The 27,664-nt window shown below is 46.4% G+C and overlaps 1 protein-coding gene across 10 annotated transcripts in view; it reads left to right on the top strand.

Moving 5' to 3' along the window:
• The window catches only part of RHBDL3 (rhomboid like 3), a 132,139-nt gene that overhangs the window by 68,001 nt on the left and 36,474 nt on the right, over positions 1-27,664 (top strand). For 5 of the 10 annotated variants that reach the window (XR_012154757.1, XM_073310419.1, XM_073310416.1 and 2 more), the window contains 2 exons: positions 25,407-25,631; positions 26,543-26,691. Coding sequence is in view for 9 of the 10 variants with exons in the window: in XM_073310419.1 (XP_073166520.1) it covers positions 25,407-25,631; positions 26,543-26,691 (374 nt within the window). In the remaining variant the exon portion in view is untranslated. Of the gene's footprint in view, positions 1-9,862; positions 10,193-24,016; positions 24,191-25,406; positions 25,632-26,542; positions 26,692-27,664 lie in introns of those variants that run through there. The other 5 variants (XM_073310417.1, XM_073310418.1, XM_073310422.1 and 2 more) reach the window with 4 other exon arrangements.

Raw genomic sequence — 27,664 nt, 5'->3', positions numbered from 1 at the left:
CTACTGCTGTGAAAACAAGGGGGGGGGAAATGGTGTTTTTTGATAAGCTGTTTCCCACCAGTCTGCTCTCATCTGCCCACGTGCAGAGAGACCTGCCTTCTTAGGCAAACTGGCCCTTCCGGGGATCCTCAGCTGACAGTAAAGATTCTCCTTTTTCTTTGCGTCGTACACTCTGTCTCTCTCGATATGTCAGTCAATATACTGTATGATGTGTTTTGTTCAAAGGTAGATTTCTCTCTGGGTAGCTGTAGGCTTAGGAATTTCACACGGTATAAAAAATTCTAACTAAGCCTGTGTTGAGCCCATCTGACCAAAGAATGTTGCTAATGAGGCTTTGAGCCGTAATAATTCTCCAGCGTAAGAGCTGGCGTAAACTGTGAGAATGGCCGGTACGGGTGCCTGATGTTAAAATAAAACTGGCAAGCAACCCGACCAAGGGGAGACGGGCCAGCCTAGCCTCTGAACCTGAAACCAGCAGCTGCCCTAGCCCACTCAGGGCGAGGTTAAAAGCTACAGTGAGGCTTGCTGCCTGTGCCTTGTGGTGTAGGGTATGAGCCCCTTTACACCAGCTGAGCCCTGGGGAAATAGGACATCTTCTCCATTTATCGCAGCTCGGGCTGGGGCTCGTTTTCTGTGTCGCCTGCTCAGCAGGAACCCTCCATCCCCAATTCCTCCAACTCCCGCCACAAACACACTTGCTAGTTTCACTAGCTCTGGCTCCATCACACATTCTGCCCTGCTTCCACCATCTCCGCCTGCCTTGACTCGCTCTTCCCCTCCGCCTCCTCTCCCGACAGCAGCAGCACAGCATGGGGAACATGGGGGGTGGCAAAGATGGGATGTACAGACTATGGGTGTTGCAGCCGAAGGGTGAGGGGGAAGAATCATAGAATATCAGGGTTGGAAGGGACCCCAGAAGGTCATCTAGTCCAACCCCCTGCTCGAAGCAGGACCAATTCCCAGTTAAATCAACCCAGCCAGGGCTTTGTCAAGCCTGACCTTAAAAACCTCTAAGGAAGGAGATTCTACCACCTCCCTAGGTAACGCATTCCAGTGTTTCACCACCCTTAGTGAAAAAGTTTTTCCTAATATCCAATCTAAACCTCCCCCACTGCAACTTGAGACCATTACTCCTCGTTCTGTCATCTGCTACCATTGAGAACAGTCTAGAGTCATCCTCTTTGGAACCCCCTTTCAGGTAGTTGAAAGCAGCTATCAAATCCCCCCTCATTCTTCTCTTCTGCAGACTAAACAATCCCAGCAACAAGAGGCAGGTTAGGGCGTGGTCCGGCACATGTTGAAGTCAGTGGCAAGCTCTCATTTGCTCCATTGGTGCAGGGGTAAAGAGCTTGGATCCTGCACCATTGAAGTTTTGCCACTGACTCCAAAAGCTGCAATCCTGCTCCCATTATCTCTTTGTGCTCTGGTTTCCATGTCAACAACGTAGGAATAAGAGTGGGCTCCTGCCTCACCTTAGTGATGCTTGTTGAAATGCCACGGAGGCCTTGCTGAAAGGTGCTGCATGGTCCTGCTGCAGAGTGTCACTGTTAGGGGATGTTTCTCTTGGTCCCCCAGCAGTCCCTCCGTTTTATTACTTACCTGTTGTTTTCTCACTTTAGGCTGCAGGCTCCCTCTGGGTATCCTAGGGTGCCTGAGCTCAATAAACACGAGAAAAGCCTACCAGGGTCGAGCTATCAGGCATCCTGTTCATGCCCTCGGCTGTGGGTGAGCAGGGAGGTGAAATTACCTTAGAGGCACTGAAATAGATCTGTTGGGTTTAATCATGCTGTTTTAGCAGCTCCTTGTGTGGTTTTATGTACACCGGGAAATGCAGCCGCAATAAATTGGAATGCTGTTTGGTGAGTGATCACCTCTCCCCGCCAGCTGAAGGCTCATGGACAGAGTGATTGGTAATACCCCATGTTCAATGGTACAGGATCATGTTTCGCACCCATCTACAGTTTCATGTGTTCAAAGTCCCGTGTGAGCATTTTACTACTTAAGCCTCACAACGCCTTTTTGGGACAAGTATCGTTAAACTCCTTTTATGGATGGAGAGAAGCTGAGGCAGAGAGGTGAAATAACTTGCTCAAGGCCGCTCAGACAATTGTTGTTAGCCGTGGGATTAGAACCATCGGCCTTTCTTCAGGCTACCAACCAACATGCTTAGTCCACCCAGACACAAAGCAAATGTGACTGATGGAGCGAACACTAGGAGTCTGGACAACTATCTGAAACCCATCACCCAAAGATCCTTTTTGACCCTGGCACATCATCCCCACTTATAGGAAGGGGAGTTACCTGCAGGTTTTGAAGAGAGGCCGTCCTGAACCATTACTGCCTGAAATGCTTGAACAGAAAGGAAAATGTCATACTTTATGGAGTTAGCTTGATAAGAAACTATTTGGTTTCCTATCACCTCTCCTTTTATCTCCCTCATTAACATATTTGCTCTAGCTAATCAATAGACCCGCAGGGGCTGAAAAGCTAAATTACTTATAAATGACAGGTTTCAGAGTAACAGCCGTGTTAGTCTGTATTCGCAAAAAGAAAAGGAGTACTTGTGGCACCTTGGAAAACCTGGATTTGTGCTGGAAATGGCCCAACCTGATGATCACTTTAGATAAGCTATTACCAGCAGGACAGTGGGGTGGGAGGAGGTATTGTTTCATATTCTCTGTGTGTATATAAAGTCTGCTGCAGTTTCCACGGTATGCATCCGATTAAGTGAGCTGTAGCTCACGAAAGCTCATGCTCAAATAAATTGGTTAGTCTCTAAGGTGCCACAAGTACTCCTTTTCTTTTTACTTATAAATGGTGCCTCTTTTTCACCTCCCCCAGGCTGTTTAGTGGGTGCTATACATCAAACTTTCCAAGGCTGCTTCTCCTTTCCTCGTCTTTCACTCTCCTTACAAGCTTCATGCCACGCTCTTCCTGGGGAAATAGGCAAAGAGCAACGTAGGAATAATAAAACTGATCGGGAAAAGCATGGATGAGATGGCTGGTTTTACAGCAATCTGATTCATTTGATAGCTGGGCCCTGCCCTGTTTGTTTACAAGCCAGCATGGTCGAGTGATTAAGGCTCTGGCTGGGGAGCTGGGTTCTGTTCCTGCCCCTGTGTGACCTTCAGCAAATCACTTCCCCGCTCTGCTTCTGCTCCCCGTCCACTTAGTTTGTAAGCTCCTGGGGGCAGGGAGGGTCTCTTAGGCACAGTGGGGTCCTGAGCTCGGTTGGGGTCTGTCATGCACATCAGAAGAATACGAAAACATTTCATACATAACCTCAGTTACCTTATCAAAAGACAGGAAGGAAAGCTCGAAGGGCAGATCTGAACAGTCTGTGCCCAGCAGATAGCCTCTTCTCTGGGGTTGCTGAGCTGTGGAAAGGTGTTCAAAGCAGAACTCTTTATACTCCTGGAAGTGACTGACCATCCCTTAGCCAAAGATGCATGTTTCACTTTGGATGGGGGCTGGATGTCCTCAAAGATTGCCCCTTTAATTCCCTCTCACTCACCACATTCACCCACCCACAAAGGCCTCACAGCAAAGAGGGAGAAATAAGCATTGTGAAGCAGAGAGTATCTCTTCCTATGTGTGTGTACAGCTCCTGGCACACCAAGACCCTGATCTCAGTGAGGCTCTCTTGGCCCTACTGTAATACAAGTAACAAAACTCTGCCAAAGAGGATCCGCCCTTTGAAGTTTGAAGACTTGAGCCAGAGGTGGTTCCACTACTTCAATGCAAAAATCCATTGGAAATACCTGTAATCTAATGCCCAAGGTGCATGAACCTGTGAGTGCGATGAACTTCCATCTGGCACAAGCAGTGATAAATCTCCTTCAGGGGAATGGGGTGATATTGGAATAGATGGGGAAACGTGGGACGTTTCATATATTTATAAAAGTTCAACTGCTGGAGAGCAATTTTTCTTATTATCAAGGAATACCCTGCATGGCAGCAAGAATTATGTTGATGAGCGCTTTACAAATAGCTAAAATGGAACGTATGTGATAGACAGATAATACCTGTATTGAAGTCCTTGCATATACGTGTCCTTGCATTCCATTAAAGTACTTTGAAGTCTAGACTGGATACAGTTGTTGCAGTCTTGTGTAGGGAATTACTCACAGCACTGAAGACCCTGGTGCAATAATAAGTAAATACCTTGTGTTGGGTAATAATTAAATGCCTCTGCTTTTTGCTCTTCTTCTGAGGATTGATTTTCCTATTTCTATGGCTTTCTTAGTGTGATGAATTGATCTTCTTTCAAAGATTGTGGTGATGAATCTGGGGGAGGGAAACATAGATCATCTGTTATACACATCACGGCCGGGACTTTGAGTGCGGCTGGGTGTTTTTCTATCAATATTTATGAGTGAACACTCTGAACTGTTAAAACATTATTGATTCGTTTCTTGTGTGGCCTCTCAAACAAGTCCACATTACTGTGACTTTATTAGCAGCAATAGCCAGAGCCAAAATAGCACTAACAAAGCTCTAACTATTGGAGGCGGGTCCAGCCAGCTTGGGCAGGTTTCAGAGGCCATGTCTGATGTGGTTGGTAATGTAGGGAATGAAGAAGGAGGGAGATCCCTGGGTTCCTGCGTGTCACAAAAGCAGCTCACGGGTTTCTTCACAAACTTTGCCCACAGGGAGGTTGGGCTGGGTGTGACACTTGCTGTCACTTCCTGAAAGTCAAATAAAAAGCCCCTCGGACAGGAGGTCAAACACTGGGCTGGGGATCAGGAGATCTAAGTTCTATTTCCACCTCTGCCACTGCAACTTTGGCCTGTCTTTTCCGCTCTGCTGTGTTTCTCCTGCCATCCTTTGCGTGTCTGGTCTCTGTAGATCGTCAACTCTAAGTGCCCAGCACAGGGGAGCATTGATCTATATTGGTGCTGCAGTGACACAAAACATAAATAATCAGAAATCATGAATCTGTTTATCCTGATGGGCTACAACAGAGCCTGGGTATGCACTTATGGCCTGATACCGAGAGGTGCCGGACGCCTGCTGCTTTTACAGACCACGTCAGCAGCTTAGTACGTGGGGCTCCCCGGCCTGACAGACTCCCTGCTGCAGAGCCAGGAACTGAGCCCTGGTGAGAGACAAGGCTTCCTGACTCTGTGGCAGGAAGCCTGGAAGCTCTGGTGTCTCTGACTTTGGGGCACTCTGCTTGGTGGGGCTGCCCCAGGGCCACATACCCCAGAAGCCCAGGCTCCACGGAAGCCCACCATGCAAGCTGGCAGGAAACCTGTCTGTGGTTTGTCGAACCTGATATGTTTTTCCAAAATACTTGAGGTCTAAATCTGTATTTTCTGACGAAAACCTGTTTTGTCAGAAAATTCCTGATCAGCTCCAGTCCTGGATGCATTACAGCCTACCTCTCTCCTTACATACCACCTCTCAGATCAGCTGGGCAGCTTCTACTAATGTCCCCAAGGTTTGGTCTGCAGGGACTAATGGAACCACTGTTTTGGTAGAGGACCTTCTGCTCTGGAATTTGCTTCACCGATTGGTCCAGCAAAGCCAAAATTGGCATGACCTTCAGAGCTTGCTTTAAAGCTCATCTTGTAAACTAGACTCTTCCTTGAGAGTGGCAGCTGTGTGCTATGGGGTAACCTGGGAGCAGGTTTCACTGGGATTGAGTTGATGTTTGTCAGTGTGTGTGTTTGATGATGGTCAACTGTCTTTGTCCCCCTCTAGTGGCTCCATCACATAAGAGAGATCAATCTGCAATTGCTTCCAGCTGCCACGTTGGTTTAAGTGGCAGAGGCCTGTACTTTAGAGCTACATGTCCTGGGTGAAATCCAGCCAGGGCGCCATTATGTATGAGATATGGGCCCAGAGAAACTAGGATGGTGGCGTTATATACATATTAAAATAAATCAAATACATAATTGCAAAGCACGGGTGTCTGTGTAATATAAAGGGTGGGCAAATTCTACTAACATTCATTCATTCATATTCTTTAAACATATTGTTTAAACTCTTTTTGTCCTTTCTGTGTTCATTTTCTGGAGATATTCTAACAAACAAGCTTATTGATTCTGGAATGTTTGTGGAAAATAATGATCTCTAAGCAAATCTTAGAGGATATTCACAAAAAGCCACATTTAGAATTTAGTATCACACTGGAAAATGTAGTTATTCATCCAATAAGAGACCATAAACATTACCCACATGCCCTGCTTGAATTTTGAATAGTGAAAACTTGCAATAGTCTGCTTCGGAATAATCTACAGACCCCAAAATTACCCCTAGAAATTATTCAGCAAACAATTCAGAATAATGAATAAATTCTAGAACATTGAAGTCTGCTGATGCAGTTCACAGAGTGAAAATCATCAGGTAAATGAATCATTTTGAATGATTTCTCATCTATATGTATGAGAATCACATTGAGTATGTATAAAACATAATACTGCATCATATACGTATTTTATTTATAAAAGAACATGTTTTCAAGAAGCCACAAGGAACAGCAAAAAGCAATCACAAGTGGCTTTTTCTCTGTCTGAGACACTGGGAAGAAAAGCTGCTTGCTGGGAAAACAAATATGTATTTTGTATATTTCTATTATCCAGTTGGTTTTCTCTGGCATAGAGGAGACACTGAAAGTACACAATGAAAGTGCTTGCTGTAACAAACAGCAACAGCTGCAAGAGGAGATAAAGCCCAAAGCTGTTGAACTAACTTTGCTACCTTCAGAGATGAGATGATCCAGAAAGTAATTACAGCTGAGACATTATTTATTGGATTGAACACAACTTGCCTTTGGCAGCCAGGGACCTCGCAGGTCAACTTTTTCACACCATGTCCTGCGATTCCAACAATGTTGAGCAGCAGGGCTACGGATCCCTGTAGAGATGGAGTCTCTGCTTCTCAGCCAAGCATTCTTTCTTTTCTCTCTGGAAACATTGGACAGATTTGTTACATCAGACAAACCAGGTGACCTGAGAGCCGCACCAGATTCCTCCTCAGGCATGGCAGCAGAGCCAGGGATGGAGCAGCTGGTACAGTGCAGCCGGCAGCTTGGCTTCGGCTATGATACAAAGTAGAGGAGTGATACAAAGCAACTTCCAAGCTACTGTGTTACCTTGTAATACAATAGAGTTATTACCTGGCATCATGCCTTGCGCTTACAGTTTTCTCTTTTATGAAAGTCACTTAGATAGCCATGGACCCACAATATGCAAGGAAGGTAATTTCAGCCTAAGGCCCCAGGTGTGCTAGAAAAGCTTTACAGGTATAGCTATATCGGCAAACCTCCCAGTGGAGGTGCAGCGTATACCTGCAGAAGAGTGCTTTTGCGGGTATAGCTTGCACCAATTCCCTGAACAAAATAAGCTGTATTGGCAAAAGCACAAAATCACACCCCTAACCAACATGGCTATACCAGCAAGTGTCTGCAGTAGACCTGGCCTTTTTCATCAGTGTCTCTGTGTATTGCATTAGCTAGTAGATAAAGTGCAGGTTTAAAAGTCCGGTGGACTTAGGTTCTAGTCCCTGCAATGCCACAGTTATTACTGTGAGAAATGGGCAAGTTCCTTCACCTCTCTGGGCCTGTTTTCCTGTATGTAAAAGGGAGATGGTAGCTACCTACCTCTTCTGTGGCTTGTTTAACATTAGCAAATACTGGCTGAAATCCTCCAGTGGAAGATGTGGCAGAAATACCAGATATTGTTTCATTGTGTTGTCCCAGCTCTTTGATTGAAGATTGTGGAGAGGAGCTGTGTTGTGGGCAACAGCTGTCTCTGGAAGGGACTGGCTGTTTCAACACCCTGGGAATGTCAGGCAAGCTCCTAGAAACAGCCCTCAGTGTGATTTACAAAACGCAGTACAGTGGGTTCCAAAATAAATAGCTAGCTGTAGCTTTGTAGTAACTTTAAGTTGGTGCAGCAACTTTGCTTTGAGCAAAACGTATCCACTAATTTAAACCAGATCCTTTGTTACCCAGGTCTGGGATTAGTGCCCCCAGGCAGAGTCTAGATTTCAGTGGTTTCTCAGAGGAGGCAAATCCTAGCAAAAGGCATTTTTTGTAAACGTAGTGTCAGCTGTACAACAATAATCAAATCACCCTAATCTGAGGTTCACAGGTGCCAGCCATAGGTGCTGAAAGTGGGGGTGCTGCCGCACCCCTGGTTTGAAATGGTTTCCATCAAAAACAGGGTTTACGGTTTGGTTCAATGGCTCTTAGCACCCCTACTGTACACATTTTTCCAGCACTCCTGGCACCAACATGTTTCCTCCTCCAGGAAAACAGCCCAGCAGCCTTCCTGCTTCCCATCCTGTCTCCTTTGAATTACCCAGGCCATGTGCTGGCAGCCTCCAACACCACCTTGTTCTCTTTGAAAGCAAATAAATAAACCAAGGGTAGCATCTGTGGCCTCTGCTCTTCCTGCTCATGCATGACATCAATGCATGCCTAGCTGTCATCAGGGAGAAGGAAAGGCTAGTTTGGGATAGTTCCCCCTTCAGTGAAGGGGGGGCGCTGTATCAGAATTTGCTATGAGTAATAATATACAGAGATCAGGGCCCTAATGGGCTAGGTGCTCTCCATACATAATAAGAGAAACAGTCCTTTTCCTGAAGAGCTTCCAGTTTAGACAAGACAGACAAAATGTGGAAGGGGAAAGACGGGTGAAGTGACTCCCCTGAGGTCACAGTCTAGTTGCTCTAGCAGGCTTTGGGTGCTGTAAAAATAACGTTAGCTATAAGAAACTGGGGCCCAATTCCGGTATCCAGCTATGTGTGTTTGTATGAAAAGCTCCAGCCAGAAGGAGAACCCCCCTAGCTCTTCCAAAATCAATGGAGTTGACATTCTGCTGGCTTCCTGTAGCATCTTCCAGCACTGAGCCACAAGACTTAAGGGTCCTGGCCTAAGTAAGCTGTGTGGGCATCTGAACCAAGGTCCATGGCTGGCTGGATAGCAAAGCTAAATAATTCTTCCTTGGTAGCATTTCAGTGCAGGCAAAAACAGAAGGCCAAAAGTTGGTTCCTGAAATTTAACCGTTAGTATGTTTTTTAAAATGTGCTGGGAAACATCCTCCAGAATTTAATAGAAAATAACTCTTCTATAGGTTTTATGAATCACCATATAGAATGTAATAGACATCAGTAGCCTGGCTATAGAATTTTATAGGTTTGCTCATAAAACCCATAGAAAAGATTTCATGAAATACTTAATACTATTTTGTTTAAATTTTCGTAGGCCTTGTTGGTTCAGGCCTTGATTTAACAAAGCACTTAAGTGGCTATTTGACTGGAACTCGATATATAAGCATGTATTTAAAAATAAGCGTATGCATAAGTGTTTCCTGAACTGGGGCCATAATCACTATTATATTCTATAGGACTTTTTGGTGGACTGGGGAATTTAATGAGGTTATGTTGGGACCTTTCCCTTTTGGAAAACTCCTGTAAAACTTAGTAAGGAAGAAACCAACAGAGTTTAACTGAAAATAAAAAATAGAGTTCTATTGAAATTATTCTAAAAACAGATCAAATTGAATAGAGAATTGTGTCCTTTGTTGGATTTTTAAAGCAGTATCTAGAATTTAATGGAGAGCTATAGCGTGGTTACAGAATTCTATCAATTCATTCTAGAGTTCTAAAAACAGATAGCTGCCTCTATGAAATTCTGTCGTGTTTCCCTTTTGGGTTGTAAAAGGCTCTGTGCAGCATGTCGTTTTATAGCCCTTAAAATACATTGTCGTCTTCGAACTTCGTAACCTTTTCCCTCTGCATTTTTTCAGGGTCACGCATTGTTGATAATTGTTCTGTGGACAAAACCTTTTGTTGGCAACTTACGTCACTGGAAGGAACCCTAAAAGCGGCCTCTCTGAGCTCTTCTGTTTTCCCCTTCCAGAGATCTTGGCGATAGCTGCACACCCCCACTATCAGTTGTGTTGCAAATGAAAAGTTCATTGTTTTGGTTTCTGAAAGGATTTTTCCAAGTTGAACTTTCCGCATGTTGTTAGTTTTTAAAGGGGTGGGACATGGCTCAAGTGCGGGAGCATTGCACAGCCAGTAGGCACACATGAGACAGAATCCAAGCCGTGCTGAGAACCTCCTGTGAGATGTGGCATCTCCTTCAACTCCCCAGCGCCCCTCCTCGACCCAGGCTCTAACTACTAACTGCACGGTCTCCCCAGTGACTGCCGTCTGACCTGCTTTAGAAGCTTTGTATGTATGTATTTACATTTTTCCTAATATGCTTTCCAAATCACATGGCTAACTTCCCCTCCCCCGCCCCATTACCCTGGTGGTAGCACATTGCTAAGAACAGGGCTCTGTCATGCCTAGCTCTGGTGAGCACTGTGGGTACTTTCATAGATGTTAGGTCCAGAAGGGACTATTAGATCATCTAGTCTGAAATCTTGCCTAAGACAGGCCACAGAATTTAGTCCAGTATCAGAGGGGTAGCCGTGTTAGTCTGGATCTGTAAAAATGGCAGAGTCCTGTGGCACCTTATAGACTAACAGACATATTGGAGCATAAGCTTTTGTGGGTGAATACCCACTTCGTCAGATGCAGAATTTAGTCCAGTTACTCCCATATGGAGCCCAATAACTTGTGTTTCACTAAAGCATGTTTTCCAGACAGGTGATGGAGAATCCACCACTTCTCTTGGTAATTTGTTCCCATTGCTAATGGCCCGCCCCACCCCCCTTAAAAATTTGTGCCTTATTTCTAATTTGAGATTGTCTGGTTTTAACTTGCAGCGTTTGTTTTCTTGTTATGCCTTTCTCTACTAGATTAAAGAGGCCTTTGGTAATCCAATATTTTCTCTGTTGTGGTATTTGCACTCAGTAATCAAGCCATCTCTTGATCTTCTTTTTGATCAACACCAGGCCAGCTTCCTGGGTCTGTTCAGATTGGAAATGGACCAAACCTAGGATCTGAACCCACCCACCCACTTCTGGACCAGTGTAGCTCAATTTGCTTTGGTTCCCAAGGGGGGCGTGTTGTGTTCCTGGCTCCTTATCCCACCTTCAGTGCATCTTTTCTCACAGAGTGAAATCCTGGTTCCATTGGTGTTAATTGGTGCTTTGCCGTTGACTTCAGTGCAGCCAGAATGTCACCCAGCATCTCCGGCATCTGACTGTGCACAGCAGCTGTGCGGGATTTTCCTGAGCATTGCAGCAATTGTTTGGGGGCAGGCAGGGTTCAGTTGTGAGCAACATTAGAGTGAGATGTCCGTAAGGGATGTGGTGAGGCATTTTTATAGGACTTCTGCTTTTGGCTGGAGAATACAGTTCTTTGTGTGTTTTTTTTCCTGTGCTTCTAGCTTCCTTTTTTACCTTACAGCAGGCCCGCCCATGGGGGGGGGCAAAGAGGACAATTGCCCAGGGGCCTGGGTGATTTCAAAGGGCCCAGGGGCTGCCGGCTGCCACCACTGGCAGTGCAGCAGAGCTCCAGCAGGCTTCCTGCTCGCCCTCACTCCGTGCCACTCCAGGAAGCAGCCAGAACAACCCTATGGCCTGGGCAGGGGCCAGGGGGGCAGGGCAGGACCCTATGGGGGCAGGGGGTCTCCACGTGCCGCTGCCCGAGTACCAACTCCGCAGCTCCCATTAGCCAAAGGGAGCTGCTGGGGCGGTGCCTGCGGGCAGCAGTGTGCGGAGACCCCCTGAGTCCCCCACCTAGGAGCCGCTGCCAGAGGGATGTGCCGGTTGCTTTCGGGAGCCGCCCTAGGTAAGCGCTGACCCCCTGACCCCCTCCTGCACCCCACCCTCCTGCCCCAGCCTAGAGACTGCGCCTCGCACCCAAACTCCCTCCCAGAGCCCACACCCCCTCTTGCACCCAAAGTCACTCCCAGAGTCCGACCCTGCACCCTCTCTCGCACCCAAATTCCTTCCCAGAGCCTGCACCCCTCACCCCTTCCTGCACTCAAACTCGGTCACAGAGCCTGCAGCCCGCACCCCAACCCCATGCCCCAGCCTGGTGAAAATGAGTGAGGGTGGGGGAGAGCGAGCGACAGAGGGAGAGGGGATGGAGTGAGCAGGGGCGGGCCCTTGGAGAAGGGGTGGGATGGGGCATGGCCCCAAAGAGGGGGCAGGGCAAGGGTCTTCGGGTTTGCGCAATTAGACCGTTAGCAGCCCTATCAGGCAGGCATGCGGAAGCCCTGGCCGTGCTGGAAGAGCGTGCCCAGCAGTGCAGCTGGCAGCTCGCTGGGCACCACCCAGTGCAGGTGCAGCACGGCCCATATCAGGCGGACCGTGTCTGCGTAGGCAGGGCGCGTGCGTGCGTGGGGGCCCGTGGACTGTTCTGTCCTGGGGCCCAGAATTGCTGTCAGTGGGCCTGCTTTACAGTATCTTGATCTGCTTCGCACAAGTTCATTGTTCGGTGATGCAGTGTCCACATTATACTTAGTCAGACTTGGCTTGAGAATCACAATGAGGGGAGGGGCTCTGTATCAGTGAAAAGCTGCTAATAAGAAAAGGAGAAAACCTTAGATTTAATCTTTTGACTTTTTTGGTGGGTCAAATATCACCATGAAGATTTTGTTATCTTTGATGGGGTGAGCTTTTAAGGAGTTACATACCGTATCCCACCTGCAAGATAATGGGGAGTAGGGAATGATTTAAGCCCTCTTCTTTTGTTTTATGGTACTTGGGAATATTTTGTAGCGCAGTCATAAAAAGGCTATAAATCATATCTCCAGTTTCCTACTATCTGGCTTCTAGGATCTGTGCTTCTATTTAAATAGGCTGATAGTCTGTACAGAAGGATTATATAAACCAGGGGTGGCCAACCTGAGCCTGAGAAGGAGCCAGAATTTACCAATGGACATTGCCAAAGAGCCACAGTAATACGTCAGCAGCCCCCCATCTGCTCCCCCACCCCAGCTCCCAGTGCCTCCTGCCCACCAGCAGCCCCGCCGATCAGCGCCTCCCCCTCCCTCCCTGGACCTCCCGATCAGCTGTTTCTTGGCATGCAGGAGGCTCTGGGAGGGAGGGGGGAGAAGCGAGGGCACGACAGGCTCAGGGGAGGGGGTAGGAAGGGGTGGAGTGGGGGCAGGGCCTGTGGCAGAGCCAGGGGTTGAGCAGTGAGCCCCCCCCGGGCACAGTGGAAAGTTGGCACCTGTAGCTCCAGCCACAGAGTCGGTGCCTGTACAAGGAGCCGCAGATTAACGTCTGAAGAGCCGCGTGTGGCTCCGGAGCTAAAGGTTGGCCACCCCCATTTAAACGTTGCACTGCAGTAACTGGATGTAATTCTACAGTGCAGTAAACCCCAAATCTGTGATTCTAGGGGCACTGCCCAGTAAACCCCAGGGTTGCCCAAATGAGTCACGTCTCCGACGAATTCTTTCCCTAGACGCTAAAACACCATTCCCTTTCCAGTGACCATTTTACATATAAAAGACCTTTTCTGTAAAAACTGGAATCTGTATCTTCACAGTTCCCGCAACCAGGTGTAATTTCTATTGGGCAGGATCTTCTCGTTCTTTCTAACCTGCAGATATTCAGTGTAGAAAACACTGAGGTTTTTTTAGCCCAGTTTCTTCTCTCCTTTGCGCCTGTGAGTGATACCTGCTGGAGAAGGGCAGCCTCCTGCACTGTCCCTCAACCCAGCTTAATTATTAACCTCATGGAGGACCTTCAGCTCCACCATGCAAAAACACTTAAATCACTCCATTTCTCTTTGGCTGTCTTGCTGGCTGGGCACACAGGACTCCTGGGTTCTATTTCTGGCTAACATCCAGAGCTATAGTAGTAAATACTGGGGGTGAGGGGAAAGAAGAGAAATAGTTCTGGAAGGGGTATAAAACCTCATGTTTCATTTTAAGCCAATCTCTAGCTCTTAGAGGGTAGAAGATTTCCTCAAGGGACAGATGATCCCGCAATTGACGGCTGCAGGATTTCATGCACCTTGCTCTGCAGCCTTTGGTGTGACAGATGTCAATCGCACTGGCCACTGTTGGAGAGGAAGATTCTGATCTAGATGGGCTACACATCTGATGCAGTGTAGCAAACTTTGATCAGCCTCTGACTTCCTATGCAGCCTTGGGCAGGTCATTTAATTGTTCTGTGCTCAGTTTACCAATCTGTAAAGCAGGGCAGATACCCCGCTCGTCAGTGTGTGTCACATGTCCCCCTCTGTGCCTAAGCCACAGAGAACATGGGCCTGTTACAACTTTCAGCTTGACAGCCTGACTCTTGAGCTTGAGCTGTAAAGACTCATGCAGTTAGCTCTGGAGGTCCCTGGTTCAGTCACTGGTGTTGGTTGAGATGGTGTCTGCCCCGTAAGTGGGGGCCTATCCAGGATCCAAACTCTTGGCCTTAAAAGCTTGGGATAATCTTCCTCTGTCCGGAGGAAGTATATAACCTACTGATGAGTGTGTGTTCCTTGTTCTGCCTAGCTAGAGGAAGTGAGTCTGTCACAGTCTGCATAGCACAGAGGGGACACTGTAACAAACATTGATCCGTGGGTCTCAAATACTGTCCTCCTATTTGGATGGGGTGGGAAGACCTCAGTCACGTGAAGGTGAACTTACAGCACTGGGAGATACTTGTGGGGAGAGAGTGCTATTATTCTGTTTACCGCAGCACCTATCGGGGCGGGGGGTGAGGGGGCGTTTAAAGACACCAGTGACAAGTAGGCACCCAACCCCTATCGAAACTCGCATAATGGGAGTTAATAAAATTCTGTATAGGGGGAAGATTTTCAGTGGCAGTGAGCCCCATTGGTGTGTATATTATGTATGTCCAATACATAAAACATAATGCTTAGTGCATGATTCGTATGTCATTGCTGACATACAAAGTGCTACATGCATCCCATTATATGAGCTGTCATGGGGCTGTGCCAGGATTTTGAAATCTAATAACTGGGATACAAGAGGTGCTGTCTGAGCACGCTCAGCTTGTGTGTCATTTTGAGCCCATCTGATACATGGTATATGCAGCAGCAGATGAGACAGTCTAGTAACTGATCATTACGCTTATTAGAGTGGAACTTGGCATAGGAATTTCCATCCTAAGCCATGATTTCTCAGCCGTTTCAAATCACTTACAGCTGAAACTTGATACACAAGATGTCAAGTTAAATGGCCATTTTAATTTATTCATATATATATATAAATAAATAGAATTATGAAATGGTATAAATACATTTTAAAAAAGTTCAGTCACTTCAGAAAATTAAATCTGGGCTCTTTTCAGCTCAGAAGTCTCCACTCCCTCAACCTTCTTCCCAACGGCTAAACCAAAAATGAAAGGTCACAAGTTTCTGGTGTGTCAGTTGGTGTTGGTGCTTTGGAGAGACATTTGAATAAAGACATTAGGCCCCCATGCTGCAAGCATTATACACTTGACTAACTTTGAAACTGGTGGGAATACTTATGGTAGTAAAGTTAAGCACGTGTAAGTGTTTGTGGGAACGGGCCTAAGAGTTGTATAGAATGTGTTTTCTCTTGCTATATGCCTGTAGCCAGGCTACAGCATTGCTGTAATATAATTGGGTCTGAAGGCTGTGATTGCTAGAATTTACTGTGAAAGCAGTTACTTGTATCCCTCCATTCAGCGGCGTTGAGATGCTTCACCTCTTGTCATTGTCCCATGAGCAACACAACTTACCATCTGAAACTGAGTCTTCTAAGTTGGGGGGACATGATGGTCTGAAATATTTATTGATCCAAGGCCAGAAGGGACCATTGTGATCATATCAGCTGTTCTCCCAGAGAACATGAGCCATGGAACTCCCCCAAAATAATAATAATAATTAGTAATCATTTCCTGAAAAAATCCTTTACTTTAAAAATAATAATATTTGAAGTGTATAATTCCAAGGTAGGAGAGGAATTATTTGGATGCTGTTCAAAGGGAATTCACTAGAAGGGATGAAATTATGTGCTGAAAAGGGAAACCTTAGGAGATGTATTGAAAGTGAGACCTACCAACTGGGTATGTCTCTCTCAAGGGAAGGGTGGATGTTCTAGAGCTTGGGACATTTAAAATTAGTGAAGACAAAATACTGAACAGGGAGCAATCCTGCGCTGGCTGGGAAATGGACTAGATAACTGATTAGATCTTCTCCATCTGTAATTTCTATGATTCCTCAAATTAAAAATCCACTGCCAGGTTAAAGAAAAGACCTTGGTTTTTCCTTTGTGACAGTGGAGGCTCTCCAGGAAGGTGTTCATATGTTAATATGAAAAGGCGGAGGATGTGAAGCATATGTGGGAAATGAAATTGATGTTGAGCTGTGTGCTTTGGAGAGAGCCTACGTATATCCACTGTAGAGCTTTGTGGAAGTGTGGGATGAGGGAAGGAAATAAGTGTGAATCTTGAAAGCAAATTGATTAGAAAAGCAGCATTTATGAGTAAAGTGGGTTATAAAACTGAATCTGATGGAGGCTTTTAAAAGGCCTGTGTTAACCTCTCCTATTTAGTGCTTTGTCTCTGGGAGAATCCTATGGGGCAGGGAGGCTGAGCAAATTGCGTGTCGCAGTGTGTTGGATGTGTTAAAAGTAGCCAGTTTAGGCTCAGTGGGCAAAAGTTGACGCTTTTCCAAGGCTCTTAGGGGCAGAAAATTGGGCTGAAAGCAGCCCTCTTTGTGGTATTTTGGGAATACTCTAATGGATTGTGCCCCTCATAAGTCAGGGGACTGGGGCAGCTGCCCCTGAAAAGATCCTTTCTTTGGAAGAGCTGCATTAGTAAATTACTAGCTGTGAAGGGGATGTACCACAGTTGTGATATTCAATGTATATGTCAGATTTTTCTTTCTCACTTTTCTCTAGGATGGTCCCCCAATACCAGAGCTGCTGCTAGTGAGACGTGGGTCTCCTGAATCTCTAAGATTCAGTTTGAGTTTTGGATAAAGGTTCAGGGTGGGAGGGATCGTCCTATTTGAGGTGGAGTAGTTCATTAATCCCTAGTTAAAGGGATTTCTCTAATAGATTTCAGCAGAGACAGGAGCCAAGGGACAGGTAGGGACGAGAACATTGAAGTTTTTTTGGCCCATAGCAGCTCCCATTTAGGCACCTAATGAAGTGGGTCTGATTTTTCAAAATGCTCAGTACCCAGAAGCTCCCATTGTGGATCTTGTGAAAAGCTGCCTGTAATATAATATTTTGATGCTTCCAGATTTTCAAGTTCAGGTTGACCCAAAGCTCTCGATCTGAAGTCATGGGGAAAGTTGGTTCTAGATTGGAATGGCGCATTCGCCCATCCTTACAATGGCTTGAGGGTTTGTAAATCCTTGATCTTAGAAACAGTTCAGATCCAGATCCAAGTGGGCATAGTTTAGTCCCTTTTCTAGAACGGACTCAACACAGCGCCCCAGACGTTGAGCACTCTGAAAGTGGGGAGATATTCAGAGCTAAACTCTGGGCTCCATTTTGTCTGGGATGTTTATACAGCAAGGAACCCACTTGCCATCAGAGGTGAGCTGTGTGCTTACAGGTTCAGAGCTCTGCCACCATTACAGGCCTGTGCCCATTCGGCTGTTTGCCAAAGGAGGTTTCTTTCTCCCTTGCATCCTGAATAATAGAGAGCCATTTAGAGGAGACTGAACCCTGAATGAGTGTGTGGCTTTTGTTCCTTTTTCATATAATACTTTATACACCCATTTGCCTGCAGCTTTAATATCATGCTCGTTAAAGAAGCTGCAGATTAGTTGCACGAAGAGAGGATGGGGTAGCCTGCCCTGTATTTCTGGATCCGCAATAATGTGTGAGCCAACAATGGACTCAGTGTTCTTTCAGCTGGTGATTAAATGCTTGGCTCATAAATACCAATATTATATAACCTCCAAAATCAAGTAAGTAAATTGTGACCATATGGGAGGCTCTGTTTGGGAAGATTGGATTCTTCCAAAGAAAAAACAGGCTTCTCATCCAGCTTCAGTCCAAGCAGAAGTAGTTACTTAATCTGCTGTTTTTCTGTCTGTCTCTACTGCCCTGGGTCCCAGCTTTCTCAGGGGATGGAAGGAGTTCATGAAATTAATGTCTGATCCAAAGTCCTATTTACTTCAGTGGAGTTTGGATCATGTCCTGAGACTTCTGCTGTATCCCCACTCAATGGCCCTGGATCTTGGGAGCTCTATCGTGCACTGGAGTATTTGCACGTGACTGGGCCGTGACTATAATCAGGGTCCAGCATGAAGGCTCTTTATCTTGGGGCCTGATCCGAACAGAGGCTCAGTACACACAACCAGCCCCCTCCAGCAGAAGTCAAATTCCCAGCAGTAGGAATCTTGCCATTTTTCATCCTCCCCAAGCCCTCTCCCCAAGCTTTTCCTTCTCTGTCTCCATCCTCCATTGAAAATTGAGCCCAGTGTCTTTCATGACAATCTGCATCCTTGAAATGCTGTTAAATAATGCCTTTCTAGAGCAGCCAGCAGCAGGAGAGGAAAGCGAGGACAGGTAACGGAAAATAGAACTGTTTACAAGTGAGATTTGATTGAGAGACCGGGAGATACCTGTGGCAGTAGCAGCAGAGGAGAAGGCTTTCATGCCAGTAGCAGTGAGATTGTCGGAAAAGACTGCTATGAGCAATGGATGTGGGGACTAAGAAGAGGCAAGGGGCCTGACTCCGCACTGCCCTGCATCTTGTGTGCCTGTGCTGAACGGATGTCAAGTGCTACTGTTGTGGTTTGGTAGCATTGTACACCCACTCCACCAGGGGTAAATGGTGACACAAGATGCAAGGCTGCGGGGAATGTGCGTTGGGCTGGAACAAGTCCACACCAAGAGCAGGCGCACAAGTTGCGCAAAGGCAGGTTCCTAGAACAGTGACGCTGCATCAGGCACCTGGAAGGGATGTGCTGCCCTTCCCTAGTTCCCGTCAAAGGGGTCAGCTCACCCAGCCCTAGAGAGCCGGACAGCCAAGGGGAGCATCCGGGTCCTGGGACACCCAAGCAGGAGAAGTAGTGAGCTGCCACCATCTGCTTATTTGTGACAGCTCTAGGCTATGCCCCACCAGCAACTCAGGGGCTGCAAACAGACACCCCCCTGCCAGAAATGGGCAGCTGCCCCATTGCCTCCATTCGTCTCTCTGGAGTGATAGTTTTACACATGGAGAGCTGGGAGAAGATCCACTGGAGAGCGAGTCAAAAAAATATCCCGAGAGAAAGAAGAGCTCTGCACGTCCTCTCCTGGGCTCCGTAATGTGCGTCTTATGGCAGGGGTGGTGCTGAAAACATTGTCTCCATATTAATTAACTGAGGTTCTGGGCCAGACTCATTCCTGGTGTGAAGCTGCTGATTTCAGTAGTGTGACGGCTGGGGTGAATTTGAACCCTCTGTCTGTATCCTGAGCTGTAATCAGCCATTACACACTCATTACACATATGGAGAGGTGGCACACCATAAACCATCTTCTTACCTTACCAAATCCCTTCCAACCTCTGTGTGAAGAGCCAGCAAAGCTTCTAGTTCTTGGAAACCCAGTAGAATGCACTGAAGCAATGCAAGACTCTTACTCCACTTCATTTGCAATTGCTTTTATTGATTAAGACCCTGTATGCTGAATATCAGATACCTCCTCTTTCAAAGGACCACATTTGGCCCTTGCAAGGAGACAGATTCCTTGCCCTATCTACTTTGATCCCATAGCCCTCTGTCTGAGTTGACTATAAGTGGGTAATAGCAGAGCACTTGGACAGATATCACCTTATCTTTCTATAAATCCAAATAAATAAAATTCTGAGGCTTCTCAGCACAATTTATTGGCAACTGGAGTCCATAGACCCAGGATTCCTGTTCTAAGCACAGCCCTTGTTGTGAAGACAGAGGGTAGAATGATAAGAGAACAAGTCGGCACAGACTTTTCATAGAATGATTCAAGGACAAAAGCTGCTCACATTACTCACACAAGTAGTAGTGAAGTGGCTTGCTTGTGTGACTGAGGGGAGCAGGAGTTAGCCCTACACCTTGCACTATTTGCACCTCAATCTAGTTGACAGCAAAATAGACTCAGAAAATCCTCAGCAATTTAAAGATATTTTAGGGTTTTCACAAAGATAATGGAGAATTAGTTCACCAACTGTTGTAAAAGATGCTAAATGGATAGAGTCCCATTGCTGTGTCTGTTTGAAAGGGCCCAGTATAGCCTCCTGCAGCAGAGCGAATATACTAGAGGGACAAGTTCTTTTACATGCATTCTAAAGAAATCTATGTAACGGGGAAACAATCGTTACTTGTTTAATACAGTTTTGCCAGTGCAGTGTGTTTTCTAAAATGCCACATTTCTTTAATGTATCTTTTTAAAAAAAAAAGTCCCCAGGAAGATTAGATTAAAAACATGTTTTTCTTATACATCACCCATTTAAAGCTAGTTTAACCGAGATTAAAGGACACCCCATTACTAAGGCCAGGTCCAAATGGATACTTTAAAAGCCAGTTAGAATACTGTGTGGAATGTAAATATAACTGCCAGAGAGCTAGAATGACACTGTAAATGTCGAAGAGACCACTGTCGCTAACGTTTCCTAGCTGGGTAGAGTGGGGTTGTCTTTGCTATTTGCACCTGTCGTTGAATTAGTACATTTGTCTCTATGGCTGGGAGGGAAGAAGAGCGGAGGGGCTGCTCATTACTGTGTGTGACGGTAACCGAATTCAGTGCAACTCCTCCTCCTTTTTGCTGTTCCTGCATGTGGGCTCTTTATAGGGCTTGGTGGGGAAGAACATTGAAAGACTCAGGCACAGGTACTGACTTTTCTTTTTCCTGGTGGGTGCTCCACCCCCACTCTGCTACGAGGCCCTGCCTTTGCTCTGCCTCTTCCCGCCCTCCTCCTCCCTGCCCCCCCTCCCTTGAGCACCTCCCACCAGCCTCTGGCTGCTCCACGGCCAGCTCCGGGGCGAGTCAAACAGCTGATCTGTGGGCCAGCCCCGGGGGGCCGCAGAATCACTGTGGCTGGTGGGTGCTGAGCACCCCTCTGTTTTTTTTTTCCCGTGGGTGCTTGAGCACCGAGCACCCACAGAGTCGGTGCCAGTGGACTCAGGTATTCTCTGGAGAGATGTCAGGGCACTCTCTGAGGGTTTTCACTCTGTCTCATGATGCCAACATTTGCCGCTTTCCAGCGATTACCAATTTCTTTTGTCTTTTTACCATCCAGATGTGACTGAATACGGGAACACCTCATAGAGCTAAGGGACCGTGAACACAGGTAGCGGTGAGAACAAAGGGGTCTCATCTTTGGTTCCACTGAGCAAGTAGCTTCGCTAAGAGCTTCTATTTCTGCTTGTGTGTGGAGCTTGTGTTTAACCTTCGTCTCCTGAAAAAAAATGCTGAACTCTCTACTTGATGGTAGCAAGTGCAGTGCAGCCTAGTAATCAGAGAAGGATCCTGGGATTCAGGACTCCTGGGTTCTAATTCTGGTTCTACCACTGACTTTGCTGTATTGTCTCCAAGCTCCTGTGTGAAAACTGGGGATAAAAATATCCAGTTCCCTGGGAGATTGTGGGACTCGGTTCATGCAGGGTGGGATTTGCAAAAGCTCTTTGCATTGTCCAACTCTGCCCACGGGAGTCAAGAAGTTTTACCAGAGACTTCAGTAGGAGCAGAGTTAGGCCAATGCTGAGCACTTTATACTGCCCTTCCTGTTGTGCTTGGCTGGACAGTGCTGTATCATTAATTGGTTTAATACTAGTGCACTGCAGGACTTCTGAATTCACATTCCTGTGCTGAATGCAACTGTATCCTTGTCACGCTTGGGAATCCTATGCCAGTATAGTAAGGATGAAATCAGTCCCTATTCCAGAGCTGAATAACAATTGCAAACAAACCATCTATGGCAAAACCAATGCTGGGGCCTCTCGTGTTTCCAAACTGACTCCCCCCTCCCCCGCCCCCTCCCACCAATCTCTACAATGGTGATATGTATTGTCAAGAGAGAATGTGATCATTTGCCAAGGGCTGGCAACACTGCTCAGTTCTAAACTCTAACTATCACTTTCTTTTGTTGAATATGGAAACAATGGTTTTCTGTGATTGTAGGTTGATGTAACATGGTGGGTAGTGGTGCATATTGTGGTAGTCAGGAAAATGAGTTGTTAACACATCACTGCTAAGCAGAGAGAGGTATCCGCAGCATTTGGGGCCTGTTAAGTTTCTCCATACTCAGTGGGCAAACACACACTTTCAGCTGGAATTACTATTTGGTTTTGATTGCAAAAAGAGTGAAGCAAGAGAGAACAGAAGTAAAGTCTCTGCCAGAGAGCGCACACTGACAGTCGCTGTGGCGCTGAACACAAAATAGATGCCTGCTTCTCCAGACAGTAAAGTCCTCAGCATTTTAAATGTGCTTTACACAGGAAACGGGGGGTTGTCAGCACATCTCTGCCACAAGTAATCCATAGCTAAATACACTTCATCAACATTAAGTAAAGACTTATTTGCTGGGACAGAAATACTGGGTGAGATTCTTGACTACTGCTTCAGCCCCTTTATCCTGAGTAAAAGGTCTGGAGTGGCATAAAGGGGTTTGAAAAGCCTGGGATCCAATTGGGAGGAGGATTCCTGCACCACAGGAACATAGCTGTAAGGCTGCCTTCTGAGGACCCCTTGGCAAGCTCTGGTTTAGGTTGTATTCCAGGTCCAGGACAGGCAGGGTGTATCGTGGGCAGAACCACACACACAACCCTACAGAGATTCTGGGCAAATAGGATCCTAGAGCTGTCATTACACGGGAGGCCACACATGAGGTTTGAAGCCAGCTTAGCCATCCCTCTCTTTGGGGTATCTTTGCCCCCCTTACAGGGGCAGCACAGAATCTTGCCCAAGCTGTTGGCTGGCTTATTACATCACCCACATCCTTTTGCTGCACTCTGCATCTTCTGCTGAAGGCCGGAGACGTTGAATAAGGTTGTTGGCAGTGTGTGTATTTACTCAGTGTGGTGTCCATGGCCCTTTGATGAACCCACTGACCTGCCCGGGATTGTAAAACTTGCATCTGCCTTCGTTGGAAACACTCATAAAAAGGGTGGAAAGAAGAAGCAGCTTCGACTTTGGCCAGCCCACACCGCTGCTTGTAGCCATTGGTATTCTGTGTCACGAGGCGCGAGAACTAGTTGACGTTTTCCTTTTATTCAGTGAAGAACAGCTGTCTGAGCTAAACCGAAACATCCCCAAAAATAATTCACTTCAACATTTTTCACTGAAAAATTTTGTCATGAAAACTTTCATTTTGAGTTGAAAAATTGTATCTAGATTTTTGAAAACAAAAATAAAATTTTTGGGGGGGAGAGGGGGGAAGAGGGTGGAATTTTTCTCCATTTCCTACTTTGACTTCCCAGTGAGTGTGAGGCAGAAATGGAGGGATAGTAAGAAAAGGAGAGAAAGGAGCTCCCCCTCCCCCACCCCAGTTGTACAAGCATGGTAATGAAAGTGCAACAACTGTGATGCTGGATCTCAGTGCGTGTGCACGAGGCTCAAAAAAACCATGCCAGGCTACTAGGTGGTCACCCAAAATGGCCCAGAGCTCTGCCTCACAGCAATTAAATCCATGTTGCTTACTGCAATGATCAGTGGGCTTGAAGCAGCTTGGAACAATTACGCAACAGCCTACGCGTGCCTAAAAGCACAAGGTTCAGGCTTTGCCATCTTGAGGATGTAAGCCAAAACCAAAGTGATCTAAGAACCCAGAGAGGCCCGTGCTGTTGAACTGTATTTCTTTTGTTCAGCGCTGGAGCAGATGTTTTTGGATTACGAGGCTGCGAAAATGCAGTAAGTTAGGGGAAAGGTCCGCAGCTTGGCTTTTGGCTAGCGCGTAGTGCTTTCTTGCCGCTTGTAAGGTGAGGAGAGGGGGTCAGTTCTGCTGCACTTAGATTAGGCGGGAATGTAATACTCAAGCATGAACAATAATGGGAGGCTGTAATTGCTTGGAAGGCAGGGTGTGTGCACTCCTAGTTTGTCAGCAGCTTATCACATGAGAATTAAAATTACGATGTCTCCCTTAAAAGAGCCTTGTTTCCAGCTCTAGTAGTGTAGCTGGGATGCTGACAGCTGTACGTGTGTTTTCTGTGCTGAGCGTTCCACTTGCACTTGTGTGACTTTCCTTTTTCGTTTCAGTTTTTGCAAATGCATCTTGATTGCTAGTGAGTGGTGCTAGCTCGAGAGTCCTCCACTGGGGCCACAGAACAGGCCTCAGAGTGGGCAGTGGAAACTGCATGCTTCCCCTAAGACAGTGCCCGACTGACATGCCTCGAACCTGCCTGGGAGGGGACTCCCATTAGGGCTGTGAAGGTAATTCAGTCTCACTGGCCAGGTTTTGTCCTCCGCCGGTCTGCTGGTAGATGTGACACCTGTTCACTCAGAACTGGAAGGAGTCCCTCAAATTCACCTCACTGCATATGTAGTATTTGTCCATGTAAAAGCCTGGCTAATGCAAAATCCACTCCCCCACAATCTCCCTCATCCACAAACAAATGTGTTCACTTTCTAATCCCACAGAACCAAGGGCTCATCCAGAGAGAAAACCGGGCATATTATATAGCAGCTATGTGATGCTGCTGTGCAACAGGTTTGTTTGCCATGCAGGCCAATTATCGCTTTGCCAGGTAGTTGGGGCCTGATTTTTAAGACAAGTTAGACACACATTTCCATATGCCTAATTTGTGAGTGCAAGTGCTTTTATTGTGCGTGCAAACTGGGAAATTGTGTGCTCAAAAAGATAATAAGTTTAATGCTGAACATATTCAATCATGGTAATTGCATATGCAAATTAGTCACACAGTTGTAAGCCCAAACTGCCTGAAAATCTGCCCCTCTATTTGTTATAGTAACAATTTAAAAAAAATCACCAACAACATTGCAATCTTATAATAGCTAGGATTCTCTGAATATTAGTTAAATCTGTTGTCTACTGTAGCTAGTGTGATCATTTTGGTACACAATACAAGTTTAGTATTTTCCCTTTGAAACTCTGTGTAAAATCTGCACTCAACTGCTGCAAATTAGGAACACAGTTGTTAGTGATGTGGTGCCATAAATGTATATGTCATTTACGACAGATAAAACGCATGTCCTGAAGAGCTGGAAAGGTGTGAGTACATAGGTCACAGGTTGAGCCACATTGGGAATGCTTCAGAAATCTCGTGAAAACCCACCTGATCATGAAGGAAGAAATGGAGGATGCTTAATGTATGTTGTTTGACAGCTAGTTCCAAAGGGAAGTGAGTCAAAAGATTGATAAGGGAGCAGGCCATCAGGAGTGGGAAGGGCTACGGGACTTCCTGACCGTCAAAGGGAGTTCATGTTGCCCTGGTCAGACAGAACTCACTGCCTCATGATAGTCACAGACTCTGATCTTCTGGATCCCGCTGCTCCAGCCTGGTAACATTCCCCACAGACAGGCACACTGAGCCTAGACTCACAAGGCCCCAGGTGGGTAGTACTCCCACCTGAGAAGTTGCACTGGCCCATGTTTTGGGCTCATGTTTTTTCCCTTTTCTCTTTTCAGATGAGCAACAAAAGGTCCAATAGCTTCCGCCAAGCCATTCTGCAGGGGAACAGGAGGCTGTGCAGCAAGGCACTGCTGGAGGAGTCGGGACTAAGCCTGTCCCAGAGGCTAATTCGACATGTTGCATATGAGACCCTGCCACGCGAGATAGACCGGAAGTGGTACTACGACAGTTACACCTGCTGTCCTCCGCCCTGGTTCATGATTGCCATCACCATTGTAGAGGCAGGTATCCTACTGCGTCGCTCCTGAAAACCCCTCCCGGAGCGCGAGCAAGCGTAGGGAGACTGTTACCCCACACGTACAGACCCTGGCTCTGCCAATGCACCTGCCTCTCTTGAACCCGCATTGACGCTGGGGCCACGCTCTGTGCTCGTTTGGAGATCTGCGCGAATAGGGACTAGGGTGAAACTAGCACATTGGCTTTCACGTGTAAATGGGAGATTTGGAACCGAGGTCTCCAAAAGCAGAAGTCTAGGTCGTTCATCTGATGCTTTCCACTGCATGAGCTTCTGGTGCGGTACCTCAGGACAGCTTCAAAGTTCTGCTGAAGTTAGTTGTCAGTGGGCCATTAGGCAAAGGGTGGTGCCAGTGGAAAAGCTAAAACCTCTTGCGCCTTTCATCCAAATCCCCTTCAGCCTTTGAGCTAGATAAATTTTGGTTTCTGTGGAGCTTTAGAAGGAGACAATACAAAGCAAGGTTCTGCATGCATGCTAAAGACTCTGGTACCTTTCATAAGGGGTAGGTGCTTGCCTTATCATTCTTCAATAAAACATGTCCTTACCCCTCTGCTTTCCTCACTTCCCTGCTCATGGGGTCTGCATTTCAGTGATGCTGTCCGGATGCAGTTTGTCCAGTGCTTTTGGGTCCTTTGCAGTGAAAGGTTGTATGTAGATTTACAATTTTGTTTGGTTTTGAGGCTTTTTTTTTAAATGCATCTTAATTGGAGTTTGTTAGTTCCTCAGAGCAGGAACCTTGTAATCATTCATGTTTGTAAATGGCTAGTACTCTCATACTGCTATATAAGCATGTTGTGATAGCTGGGGGAACCTATTGCACAAGTTGGATATTGAATTGTAGTTTATTTCTGTGGAGGGATGGTGTTCATTAACTGAGGAATCTCCCTGCTTTTCTAGGTTGCCTTTTTTCTTTACAACGGAGTGGTATTAGACAGATTTGTGCTGCAAGTCACCCATCCTTTATACCTGAAGAACTCATTAGTGTATCATCCTCAGCTCCGTGCTCAGGCTTGGAGGTACCTAACCTACATATTCATGCATGCCGGGTGAGTACTTCACAAATTTCAGAGGGTCCCCACAGCTGAGTTTCCAGAGAGAGAGAGATTGACTTGAATCAGTTCAGAATTGGATTTTATAAAAGATTTTTCAGTTGCAAATGGCCATTCTGTGAAGTAGAACAAATCGCATGCTGTTGAGGGACATGGTAAAATACTGGGCTGTTGTTCAGATGGGTTACCTTCAAAGTCCTTGTACTGGAGGAAATGGCACTAGTGATTCGATAGATGGTGCGTGTCTCTCACTACTGAGCCGGTGACCCCGACATACATATCTGGGGCTATGTAGCTCTGCGCTTCCCCAACTGTCCATTTGCCCAATTTCCCCCAAGTACAACTAGGTGGATATTGGAGAAGAAATCTGCAAAAATGTAGCTGAATTTTTTACCCAATTTGCCACATTTGGCTTTGAGATGAAATCTGGTCTTATAGCTAAAGTACTGGATTGGGTTTCAAGAGGTCTGCGTTTTAGTCCTGACTCTGCCACAGACAGCCTGTGTGAGCTTGGGTGAGTTGCTTAATCCCTCTGTGCCTATAATCTATAATTACTTAATAATATTTTGCTATCTTATTGTATTTGGTGGCACCTAGAGGCCCCAAATCAAGATTGGAGTCTCATTTTGCTAGGCTCTGTACAAACACACAGTATGAGACAGTTCTTGCCCTGAAGAGGCAACAAGACAGACAGACAATCAGAGGGGAAATTGAGGCACAGCATGAACGGACTTGCCCAAAGTTACACAGGGAGTCTGCAAGCCCAGCTGGGAACAGAATCCAAGTCTTATGAATCCCTGTTTCCTGCCCAGTGTCCCATTCCCTGGACCTCTCTACCCCACAGGGGTTTTATGAGGCTTGCTTAATTGGTGTTTGTGAAGTGCTCAGATGCCATAGTGATGACAGCACGACAGAAAAGCCTGTAAACGGCTGAAATGTGCATTCTCCTTCTGTGTGTGTGCGGGCCAGT

Source organism: Lepidochelys kempii, chromosome 14 (genome assembly GCF_965140265.1).
Source record: "Lepidochelys kempii isolate rLepKem1 chromosome 14, rLepKem1.hap2, whole genome shotgun sequence".
NCBI classification, from domain to species: domain Eukaryota; kingdom Metazoa; phylum Chordata; order Testudines; family Cheloniidae; genus Lepidochelys; species Lepidochelys kempii.
The sequence above is the reverse complement of the archived record's forward strand: the minus strand, read 5'-3'. Positions and strand labels throughout refer to the sequence as shown.